This window comes from Puma concolor, chromosome C1 (assembly GCF_028749965.1).
Source record: "Puma concolor isolate L17-30 chromosome C1, mPumCon1.1.hap2, whole genome shotgun sequence".
Taxonomy (NCBI): Eukaryota; Metazoa; Chordata; class Mammalia; order Carnivora; family Felidae; genus Puma; species Puma concolor.
Genome location: NC_141674.1, coordinates 124,905,585 through 124,918,293, shown reverse-complemented (window position 1 = coordinate 124,918,293; position 12,709 = coordinate 124,905,585). Strand labels below are relative to the sequence as shown.

The window sequence follows — 12,709 nt, the reverse complement described above, 5'->3', positions numbered from 1 at the left end:
GGGAAAAGAGTAAGCCAGTGTACTTTATCATGCCTTAATTTAAAATTTGTTTTAAGTTTATTTATTTTTGACAGAGACAGAGCGTGAGCATGAGCTGGGGAGGTGCAGAGAGAGAGAGAGGGAGACACAGAATCTGAAGTAGGCTCCAGGCTCCAAGCTGTCGCACAGAGCCTGACGCGGGGCCTGAACTCATGAACTGTGAGATCATGACGTGGGCCGAAGTTGGACATTTAACCGACTGAGCCACCCAGCGCCCCTATCACGCCTTAACTTAAACATAAAAATGTTAAGACTCCTCCAAATCAATGATTCCCAAATTTGAGTGGGCATCAGAATCACCTGGACAGCTATAGATCCATGCATACCATGTCCGATTTGGTACTGTTGGGTTGAGGTCCAAGCATTTCTGACAGATTCCCGGGTGATGCTGATGCTGCTGGTCCATGGGCTGTCCCAAGGACTCTGTGCTTGCTTTGGGAACTGGAAAGTTGAGAAAACCCTAAAGACACCCAGAGTTGGAAGGGAAATCATTCAAAACCAACAGGTGGTGACAGTGGCAAAGAGGTTTAGGCAAGTCCAAGAAAGTAAATGTAATAACAACTGAGTGCCAGCCCAGGGACTGCTGTCCCCCTGTATGTGAGGGAAGAACACTCTTCCCCCAACATATATGCCCACCAAATATATACCCCTCTCTGGGGTTCTCTCCCTCATCCTGCCCCAGCTCTGCCCACTGGAAATCCTGCTCTGATTTGAGAGAGTGATTGCTGTGGCTTGGAACTTAGAACCCTGCTTTGCTGACTACCAGGGAAGGAAATTTAGAAGCAAGAGTTAGCTTATATTTCTAGCACCATCACAGTGCCTGGTTCCACTAGTGTTTATTGAATGGAGAGATGAAAATGTGCATCTCATCATACCCAGAAAATGTTACTGGGGTCCTGCTGGAACTCTAGATGTGGGGCTCCTGTCGAACCACAGCCAGGACACTTATCCATGAGGACATCATCCTTGCTGGGCTACCGGTATCTCTTGTATTGAGCTCTGTAACCCCAGAGACTAGCACACCTCTTGGCACAGAATAGACACTCAATAAACATTTGTTAAATGGGTGAATGAATGAATACATGAATGAAGGTATAAAGGAAATGAATTGTTGCTTGAACTTGTAACCCTAGCTGAGGGAGCTTACATCCTAAAATGAGTTTTTATAATTTCCAACTGAATGACATCCTCCCTAACAGACTTTAGAGACCCATCCCATACATCTGTACCTGAACTGTCTAGGATGGGTGAGGTATAATAGGCTCTAACGGGAAAGCCTTCAAACCTAAAAGACATTCTTTTATAATTCCGTACACCGGGTTGCAATCTTGGATCTAGTATTCTGATTCTCTGCACAAAGGGGAAATGGTTTGTACACCATCAACCACCTCAACAATTCCTGGCAGGGCCGCATCACCACACCAGTGATGTCTCAAGAGTCAGGCTGTGTGTGCATGTGAGCAAGAGGGGAGACTGAGTCCCTCAACCCATGAACTTTCACTCGATTCAAGGATTATATCGGGTTAGCAATCACACACTTCTAAAGGCTCCTGTCCTTTCAAGGGGTAGAAGAAAATTATAAATTAGGCAAGCATGCATTCTTTTGTGCTTAAGGTTGATTTTTTTCATACCCTCTGATACTCGAAAGCCAATGCTGAGATCAGTTAAACAAATAAGCCATTAGGCTTAAAAGAGCAGCTCATAATAGGCATTTGAGAAAAATAAGACCCCATAAAGAAGGGTACAAAATGCAGAGCAGGTAAATGCAAGGACTTTCCTCTGCTTGGGACAATGGCTTCCGAGTGGTCAATGGCTTCATTACCACAGCCCTGTTTCTGCAGCTCCAATAATTGAGTAAACTGTGCCAGCTCGGCGTGAGGCAGATAGAAAGGAAAAGCAGAGTTGTTCTTGGGGGTGGGGCAGCAGAATGGAATTCTGTGCGCACAATGACAGCCAACTGTGAACTGTTTGCCATTCTCATAGGATGTTCTGCCCCGTTTTGACTTTCGTGAATAATCTTAACAGTCTCGTATTACTTATTCAGGACAAGGTACCCAGAATGTGTGCGTACTCTGCCAGTGGTGGCAGTGATAGTGACAGTGACCTGCACTATGGAAATAATGGTTTTGGAGCTGGAAGGGGCAAGTTAGTGAAAGCAATGAAGAGCGCCACCCAAGGTAATTTCTGGAAGCACCTGGGCATTCGGGGCTCCTCTCTCTCTGGGAAGCCGCTGATTCTGCCTTTCACAGTACTCTGCCTCCATGCCCCCACCCTTGACTTTACATCTTAGCCCCGCGTTTTCTCCTGAGATCTAATTTTCTGCTATGTACAGAAGATTGTCTATGTGTATCAATTTGTTTTCTGGTATAATCTTCATGACATTTCAGTGCAGTCTATAAGGATTTTATTTCCAAATCTGGCATCTCCCAAAAAGTCTCCAATTGAGTTATCTCTGTAATGAAGGAATGACTAGAAAGATAACTTAGTTCTTAATTACATCCTCTGGCAAGTTAAATCATCCAGTGAGCCATGGATGGAGTCTTCCAGGCTTTTTACTAATATCGTGCTGGGTAGCTCTGCACCTGTGAGCCATGCCGTTATGAACAGATCTGTTTCTGAAGTTCAGACTTGCTCACTGTATTTTCTTCTTGAATCAGAATTGGCAGCAGAAAAACCATCATCCCTAGGCATTTAAAAATGTGTATATTCAGATGGCCTTTCCTTATAGCTACAGGAGGACAAATGGACCCATAACACAAACTGGGATCTGGGATCTACTTTCCTTGTAATCTACTCTGGATTGTCCAAAGTATTTCAGTATTGCAATGGAGAATCATTTTGTCATACTAATCAACGTTTTTTCTAATACTAATTTATCAATTATATGATGAAAGCATGACTTTCTTTTTTAAAACAAGACTGCTATATTGCTTTAGGGAAAACCTATCAAGCGTGTGTGTTTCCAGTTTCCAAGAGTCTTGGCAACATAACATATGGGCCTATTCTGGCTATGCCATTCTGAGGACTTTGCTTCTTCTCTGATAGACATGAATGGGATCTTTAGATGACCTTGGGCAGAGGAGAGGCATAACCTGAGATATTTCCAAAGGATCACTCTGGCTGCCATGTCATGAAGACTGAAGAAGCAAGATCAGCTCAGAGGCTATTATAGTCATCCAGGCAAGAGATGTTAGTGACTGGGACAGGGTGGTCTCAGTGAAAGGAGTGACCAGCACTGGCCATTAACCTGAGCCTCCAATTTGTTCCTTGCTTCCTACTAGTCATCTGAGAAGCAAGACCAATGGTTAAGTCATACAAAGTCTTACCAGGAAGGAAGTGACAAATACCCCTGGCAAAGTAGTTAGGTTGTTGTCCCCCCATTTGTTGTCCTTGCTGCTCCCTGTGGTTTGTCAGTGCCCCTCTGGTTGTGGCAGAGAAAGGGGAAGGGAAGGTCATTGTTATGGGACTGCCCAGAAGACACCTAGGGGCAGGCCAGCTCCTTGTCCAAGCTTTTCCCTTGAACTTATTGTGGGTCCACAGTGACTCACTTCACCTCCAGCTAACTTGACCTTCAGCTGCTCCATTAAAGAATGATTTCCACGGCCCCCTCCAAGTCCAAAATTTCATTTATTTATTGAACAAATATTTATTGAAAGCTTCCTCTGGGCCAGCTCTCCAGCAGTGAGTATCTAGACAAAATTCCCCGCCAGAGAGTAAACAATAGATATGATTAACTAGTAAATGCATATCATTTGCTGAAAGGAGGTAAGTGCTGTGGAAAAGACAAGGTGAAGCAGGGTGGGGTACGGGAGGGCAGGACTCCCTGGGGGGAGGTTAACATTTTTAAAAGGTGTCTAAATAAGCCTCACTGAGAAGGTGGTGTTTGAGATTGGAAGGAGTAGAGGGAGTGAACCAGGAGGACATATGGGGGAAAAGCATGCTCAGCAAAGGGACCAGCCAAAGGGACAGCTGGCGTGGCTGTGGGTGCATGCTGGCTTCCAAGAAACCCCAGGAGGCTGGACACCTGGAGGCTGGAGTGGCAGGAGGCCAGCATGGTTGTGGTCAGATCAGTTTGGAAGGTGGGGGAGATGAGGTCAGACAAGTAAAAGGTACCAGAGCTCATAAGGGCTTGCTTGCCATTCTGAGGACTTTGCTTCTTCTCTGATAGACATGCATGGGATCTTTAGATAACCTTGGGCAGAGGAGAGGCATAACCTGAGATATTTCCAAAGGATCACTCTGGCTGCCATGTCATGAAGACTGAAGAAGCAAGATCAGCTCAGAGGCTATTATAGTCATCCAGGCAAGAGATGTTAGTGACTGGAACAGGGTGGTCTCAGTGAAAGGAGTGAACAGCACTGGCCAGTAATGCTCTCTGCAGGGATGGAAATGTTCTCCATCTGCACTGTCCAGTACCAGAGCCACGAGCCACATGTGGCCCATAAGCACTTGAAATGTGGCTAGTATAAGAAAGGAAATGTAAATTTAATTTTTAAATTTAATTTTTGCTCTTGTTTTCATATGAGTTCTTACTTGGCCCATTCCATTTTTTCCTCTATTTTATTTTTTATTTTAATTAAGTTCAACTTAAATATTAATAGCCACATCCATCTAATATAACACAGGGAGTGAGAATGGTCTGATTCCAGGTCTAGTTAAAAAGACAACATAATTTATTGATAGATTAGAGGGTGGGGGTAAAGGAAAAAGCAGAGTCAAGGGTGGATCTGATGTTTGGGTCCTGGAAGGGACTGACTGACTGAAATGGAGAAGGCTAAGGTTGGAGCTTGAGGAAGCATCTTGGACATGCTCAGTGTGAGCTGTGAAGCAGGTGGAGGTGTTGGGTAGGCAGCATACTATAGGCATCTGCAGCTCAGCAGATGAGGTCTGGTCTAGAGATGTAAATTTGAGCATCAGCACATAGCAGATCCAAGTGAGGCCAGGAGGGGAAGGAGTATTGATAGAGAGAGGACTTGGTCCTCCCAAGTTGACTGGTCAGGGAGAAAAGAAACAGCCCCCAAAGGAAACTGAGCAGAAGCAAGTAGGGAGGGAGCAGTAGACCCAGGGAAGTGTGGTGTCTTAGGAGTCCGGTGTAGAAAGATGTCAGAGGTTGAGGGGGAGTTCCATGATTCCATATGTAGCTTGATACAAGCTTTGTATTCAGTGATCCTGTCTCTCCCTCTGGCAGTGGGCTTCCAGTGGGGAGTAGGGGTGGGTGGGGTTTGGAGGGAAGTAAGTGGAGGAATAGGAAGATGGTCCAAAGGCAATTTGAAAGCATCTTGGAAAAGGAAACCAGATTAAGCCAGGGGTGTGTGGGTGGCTCAGTCGGTTAGGCATCCGACTCTTGATTTTGGCTTAGGCCACGATCTCATGGTTTGTGGGATCAGTCCTGCATGGGGTTCCTCGCTGACAGTGAGGAGCCTGTTTGGGATTCTCTCTCTGCCCCTCCCTCCCCTCCCCCCACTTCATGTGTGCTCATTTGTGCTTTCTCTCAAAATAAATAAATAAACTTAATAGAGAGAGAGAAAGAGATTAAACCAAACTGTGTCAACGAACAGCTACTGGAGTATGAAAGAATTTACTTTAGGGTGCAAATTTTAACATTGCTCTGTTTAAATGAGTCATGCAAAGCAATCAGGAATGAACATTAGGGGATGGCCAGGGATCCTGGTAAACAGTGAACTTGTTCCTTTAACTTTTCTTTTTGATCTTTTTGCAAAAGGAAGGGAGTCTCAGACTGAGTTGTTTTTTCAATATACTCACTTTGCTCATCCTAATCTCTCTACCCAGAGCAAATCCCATCTGAGAGGAGTGGCTCCTTTCATAGTATTGCTGCAGCCTCTGAGCGAATGGTGCTTCTTTGGATAAGAAGCTGAGGTCTAGGTAGAGTAACTCTGGAAGCAGCACCACCAGCAAGAAGATGCTTTCCTCTAGCCTGGCACCTGCCCTCTGCCTTTAATAGTGAACTTGTTGCCAGAGCTCTGTCATCTACACACCCTCACAGAGCAGGCAGCCGCTCACCCTGGCTGATGACAGTGTTGCCAGGAAGAAAGAATGTATGCAGACAGCTGGCGTGGCTGTGGGTGCATGCTGGCTTCCAAGAAACCCCAGGAAGGGGCAGGTATGGTGGATGCAGCAGTGTTAACTTCTTAAATGCTGGCAAAATTGATCTGAAAAGGAAATAGAAACGATTCAGAGAAAAACACTACAAGGAATGCATGTCCTGGGTATGTGGTTAAGATTGTCTTCCCTTCCAGTCACCATTTTGCCTGGTTTTCATCACATGCACCTATGAAAGTGACCCACCCTTGCCTGTTTAAGTAACATGATTTTGTAATAGAGGTCCCCACCCTGCAGAATGGAATTGCCAGTAGACCAGGAAGCTTTATTGGATGTTCTCCAAGATATGGTCCTTTCTCAAATACGCCCTCTCTCCCTGGCTTCTTGCAATTTCCCACAGGTAGAGGAAGGCACTTGACATTGGCAGTCTGTCCCTCCATGGTTTGTGGGAAATGCAGAGTCAGGGACCTCTGCCTCGCACCCCATACACTACCCACCAACCCCTCCCCCAGGCCACTGCTCCATCATTAGCCACTTGCCCTGCCAATGACAGCATGCCTGGGAGGCCTTTCCTTTCAAACGGAGTGTCCTGTGACCCCACATTCCCTTGTTTTCTCCTCCCCACTTGCTTCTTTAAATCATACTGAATGTGGCCAAAGAAACCTACTTTCCAAAACCCTGCCTACGGGCTCATAAAACACTAAAGTAAATACACGTCTTTTCTTTCAAGGTTGGTTTCTTTAGCTTAACTTTGAAATATATTTGAAAATTCCAGGTTGTTAGAGCAGAGCAGCAGGAGCAGGATTTAGGAGCTGGGTAGGTGGCCCAGCGGGTGAGGTTTCCAACAGAAGTAATTTTCTGGCTTTGTTTCCACAGAGATGCCCACTCTCATTTGCCAAGCTAGGCATAACAAACATTCCTGCCTCTTTCCTGCATACAGGGGCTTGGAGAAGGCATGAGCATGGGGCAGAGGTGGAAGGGGATGGGGAGAGAGAGCAAGCCAGGGGCAGAATGTCAGATGAGGCAAGACCCAGCGAGCTGCAGCAATGGAGCCCCGATCTCTGAAGGGAGGTAAGGGAGTCTCACCCCTGCCAAACCTGCTGGACCTGGTTAGTAAAAAATCAAATAACAGTCTCTAGCTGATGCTTGTCTCTCAAGCTTCTAGCTCCTCTACCAGGCTGCGCACCACCACTACCAATCCCCCCAGGTACCTCAATGGTAGAAGTACAAACTGAAGCCGGTCTTTTCTCTCTAGAAACGTCTACTTCCCAGGCTCTCTGTCTTAACTGGTGGTCTTGCCCTTCTTTTAGGAATATAGTCTGTGAAGTTAGTTTTCCTGGACTCTTTCTTCTCTCACCTTCCACATTCTGGCAGTCCTGAGAGCCTGCTGGCTTCCCTACCACATACTTCTCGAATATTCCCTCTTTCTAGCTCCTCTACCAGTGCCCCCGTAGGGCCTTCCTTGCTCCACACAGCCCACTTGCCAGTCCCACCCCCCCCCCCCCACAAATGCATCATCCTATCATGTTGTTCCTTTTGCTGGAAGCTTTTCTAGGACTCTCCATTACCCACAAACAAAAATCCAATCTCCTCCTCCATAAGGTTTGCAAGGCCCACCTTGGCCTTGCCTTTCCTACTTCATCTTTTTCCATTTTCTGTCTCAAATTTTATGTGTCATCAGAATGCTCCCTCTGTCCTGAATACATGATGCTGTTAGGGTCTTCCATACCTTTGCTCTTGTGATCTCACTTCCTGGAATATCTTTCATATCAATACCTATCTTCTCTAACCTTCACGTAACTCCTACTAACTTAGTCTTTAAGATTCAGTTCAGACTAGGAAGTCCTCCCAGATGCTCCTCCATCAGCCATACCTCAATTACTCTTCCTTGTCTGTTCTCCTGTAATACCCTGATTTTATTTCTGCCACTCGTCACTTGAGATTGTACTTATTTCTTTGCACAGTAAACTCTCTCACTAATGCCAAGATTGCCCCTCATTTATGTTCTGCACTTAACACAAGGCCTAGTTTAATAAATGTTAAACAACATCATAAATATTGAATAAAATTATAACTAACTCTCAAAACTTGCTAAGGCCTTTGGTTAGCTCCTCTAATCAAGCTCCATTTGGACTTTTCCTTGTTCCGAGAAATAAAGACCCAGAGTTGCTACCTACTAGGACATTTCTCTTTCCCTGGTGGCTGTGCTGGAGAAAGCAATGAATCCATTTTCCATTTTTTTTTTTTAAGGATGTAGAATTTTAGCTTATTCTTCAATGATGATTCTTCATGGGTGCTGAGGAGGCATTTCAGAATCCGTTGCTTTTTTGTTTCTTTCATATGGCTCCATGAACCCTGGCTTGATTTTCATAATCTCTTCCCCACTTTGGGAATTGTTGTCACAGACAGTCAGTCTTACTGATAAAAATGCATCATACCCTTGAGATCTGAAAGAGACAAATCAAGATTGAAAACCTTTGTTCTTGCCATATTTGTTCTTTGAAAATTTCCATGTTGAACTGGATAACTGGATAGGTAAATGAGACTGGCAAAAGAATAAAAGCAAAGAAGATGATTGGCCTCTAAACTAGTTCATTTTGGTTTATTCGGCCCTTGCTTGGTGTCCATACCAATGCTGGACACTGGGGGTTGAGGCCAGGTTAGTGACAGCCCTGCTCCCTGGATGCTTCTAAACCTGAGGCACCATCTAAGTGAGGAGATCATCAAGGACCCTAAACAGTTGTGTTCTACTGCCCAGGGCCATACTGTTGGCTTCTCAGAGTAAGAAAGCTAAATTCCTATTTCTTTTGAGTTTTCATAAATCTGCTTCTCCAAATTAAATCCCACGAGGATCTATGGATCACACTTTTGAGCTCACTTTCAAGAACACTCCCTCCTTCCTTGAGCCCCATGCCCTCAAACTGTAATGATCATGTCAAATAAGTGAAGCTTCAGAACCAGGGTCCCATAGCCACCTGATGATTCTGATCTAATCAAGCTCCAATTTTCTGAACACGAAGTGTACTTTCTTCCTTTGAAGGTGATTACATTCAACAAATTGCAAAGAGTTAGGACAGTTGAGTTAAAAACAATTGGTTTTGCAGTAATTAGAAAAACACAAGGAAATGATGACTGTGGAACAATATTAAAAGGGACCCTGAAGGATAACAGCTCCAGGTCCTGGTTAATTCCTCAGCTTGAATACTTAGAGATTCACAACTAATTATGCAGAGATGATGAATTTTAAAAACGCTGCCACCCTGCCTTCCCAAGGCCGAGGACTTTGGCTATTAATAGAGCAATCAGATTTTGCTATATTATAGAAAATTCACACAAAGTTGCATCTATTTTAAAGCATTCATCTGGCATATGACTTAAAGATGACAAATCTCTGTAATATGCAAAATCAGCATTAGGTTAAACAAAATCCAAACTCATTATAATCACTCCCAGTTTCCCCCAGAGAAATCTATTGTTTAAAATGGACACTCCAGGTAAGAGCTGTCCTTAGTCCTTCCTGGAACTTCACTCTTATTAGGTCATTTTAAAGATTTGCTTTATTTTTGACAAGCTCATCCCAACTCAAGGTAAATGGACACAGGCAATAAAACACAAGGGATTCATCTCTTAGCAATAAACTTTCCTGGGTGACAAATGAAAAGTACTGACCATGACAAGCAGGCTGTTCTGAGACCCTTACGGTAACCAGGGTCTCAAGTTTCTCTCTGTCACCTTTTGTCCACCATCAGAAAACCCACAGCCCTTGTTCAGCTTTTGGAGGGGGTTTGTACTATGCTGAGGTTTGGGGGTTTCAGTGGGAAGAAGTGTCATGTACAACAATAAAACCAAAGAAGCAAAAACCCCACTGGCTTCTAAAAATCACATGGTCAAAATGTAACCATCAGAAGAAAAAAATAAAAACCCACCGTGCCTTCAGACAAGCTTGAAAAGGGAGGCTGAGATGTGACCTGAATTTAATTATTTAAGCTGCATATTGTGAGGCCCTTAAGAAAGCAAATGTCATGATGGACAGAATGAGTTTACCCTCCTGTCGAAAGAGCAGTGTGCCGTGGCAAGGCCGTCGCTCAATTAAATTGGACTGTGGGATATAGAGGAGAGGGAGGCCAAGTCTGGGACCCTAATGAGACATTTTGGAGGGAAGAGACGCCCCCCTCCTGGAGTTTGTCACTCTTTGACGGACGTTCTCCCCCCAAATCATTACCACAGCACCCCCAGTGCTACCTTCTCAACTTCAAATGTGTGGTAGCCTGAAACATTTAAACAGGAGCTTGCAAAGTAGAATTGCAAAGTAAAAAATCCCTTGTTGTTGTGGAATATGTGGGGGGAGCAAATAATACTTAATGCTGTGCAAATTAGCCATCTTTGGCTGCCAAGGTAGAAAGAAACTGGGCAAAGGATCTGAAACAAAATATCTAAGCAGTGAATTGGATGACACATCATTTGGGAAACTGTGCGTCCTCTCAGCCTCATGCAGCGGGAGCAGAAGGGGATGTCGCTTGCTGGACCTCCAAGACAGCCCCATGAGCCTATTGAAGGATGGCTTTTTTGTAGAGGTTGCCCATAATCCAAGTAATACCGTGAGTGTTCACACAGGATTTGGCTTTCAAACAGGATGGTCGTGCCCCCAGGAGACATTTGACAATCTCTGGAGACATTTGGGATTTTCACATTCAGAGGTAGGGGACTCTTACCTGGTGTGTGGAGCCTGCGGAGGCTGCTAAACATCCCATAACGCACAAGGGCAGCCCCCAATAACCAAGTATTATCCTGCACAAAATGTCAACAATACCGGGAAGAAGCCAAGGGAAGATTACCCTTTAAGGCATCAGAAATTTTCATTGGGAGGGACAAGCTGTCAAATATTTATGCCAAAATATGATAGCAGCCAAATCCCTCTTCCTTCCCAGCAGGCACCCCAGGCCTGATTCAGCACCTAAATGGGTAGTTAAAATGCACTTCCTCCAACGGGCTTTGAAAAGAAGTTCATGCGTCTGTCTGGGCCTTTCACACTGGGCTGTTGACCGCATGACCAGAGCCTTTGTCAGAGGGTGGTAGGGAGACACCAACTGCCTGAAATGGTAACACAGAGCACAGACTATTTGAGACTGCTGTACATGAAATTTCTTATTAGTATTTCATTTCTGTCTCTCTTAGAGAACATATGCCCTGAGGAGGCGGAAATCCTTTATAGACTTGAAAGAAACCAGAGGACAGTTAATCTTCACACTGCTCTAGTGAATTAGGTAAATTGCAATTAGATGAAAAGTGAAGAAAAAACATAGTCAACAGGTGTTTGGGTTTCCTTGGGAACCTTAGAGTTTCATTTTTGGCTAAAAAGCACATAGTGACATTTGGAAAGGGCCTCTTGCCAGGACTCTTCTCTCTGAATGTGTAAGACTTAGAAGATTAACATAAATATCAGGAATAAAACTGCTGAGGTCAATAGAAGAAAGGCTCTTGAAGAAATGGGGTAAGTAGGAAAAAGAAGGGGCTTAGTGTTCAGAAGTAACTATTTCTAGAAGTAATTATTATAGCATGCAAAACAGGAATACGGTATGCAAACCTTTAAGGTATGAAGGGAAAGAAGATGGGTATATCCTAATTATTTAGAGTGCTTTCTTCTTAAACTTCAAGGATAGAGAAAGGGATCATTTCTAACATTCTCCCATGCCAATTTGCTCCTCCTCAACCAGCCAGAAACCTAGAAACATACACATACGGTACAACCAAGCAGGTGAGTTCATGGGGAAACACACACACACACACACACACACACACAGTTCCTTCCTAAGCAGCAAACAAGAGTTTTGCCAAGAAAAAATGTCAAGCATCATTCAGTGAATAACACAACTAGCTGCCCTGTGAATCTCTTGGAACCTAGAAACCAAAAGCTTTGGTCATTTGGCTGGAAATGTTAGACATGCCCACAATCAGGAGTTAGGACACCTGGGTTCTAGGTCAAGCTGTGTAAATAGACTTTGTGATCCTGGATGACCAGTGTTGACTTTTCTGAGCCTCCCTTCTGTCTGCCACATGATGCCCACCTTGACTCCTTCTCCCAGAGCAGTTGAGACATGACAATAGATGTCACAAGTCTTCCAATTTGCAGAGTGCTAAATAAATATGAGCAGTATTATGTACAATGGGTTGAAAGAAAAAAACAAATCCTGGAATTTAAGGTTGAGGATATGAGATAGGGGTGGGGGAGTTCAGAGAACTTGCAAACTGTGGGCCAAATTAACGGGATGCTAAAGCCTCAGAGAGGTAAACCTCTCCCATAAATTAGCCAACATTATACAGTTTCATTATGGGAAATATCATATTATCTTTAAATGTTGTTAAAATTCAGTCGAAGTGAGAAAGAGGTGATTTAAACTTCCCTGAAACAAGCCAAGCAGCATTCTCCTTCCTTATTATTTATTTTCACAGTAAGTAGCAATATCCCAAGCTATCACTCAGCATCATTGTTTTCAGATTCAATTACATGGGAATCAGAAATATGGTGAAGTTACATCAGGTGGGAGAAAGTACCATTTTTAATTAGACCAGAGATTTTATTATAAATTAATAAATCAGCCCACTCTTTAAG

At 44.1% G+C, this 12,709-nt stretch overlaps 1 protein-coding gene across 9 annotated transcripts in view; it reads left to right on the top strand.

Moving 5' to 3' along the window:
* The window catches only part of NCKAP5 (NCK associated protein 5), a 993,237-nt gene that overhangs the window by 937,770 nt on the left and 42,758 nt on the right, over positions 1–12,709 (top strand). The window contains exon 18 of one of the 9 annotated variants that reach the window (XM_086718456.1): positions 2,084–2,216. The exons of the other annotated variants lie outside the window; for them this stretch is intronic. Coding sequence (XP_086574582.1) covers positions 2,084–2,216 — 133 coding nt within the window. The remainder of the gene's footprint in view (positions 1–2,083; positions 2,217–12,709) is intronic. 9 annotated transcript variants of the gene reach the window in all.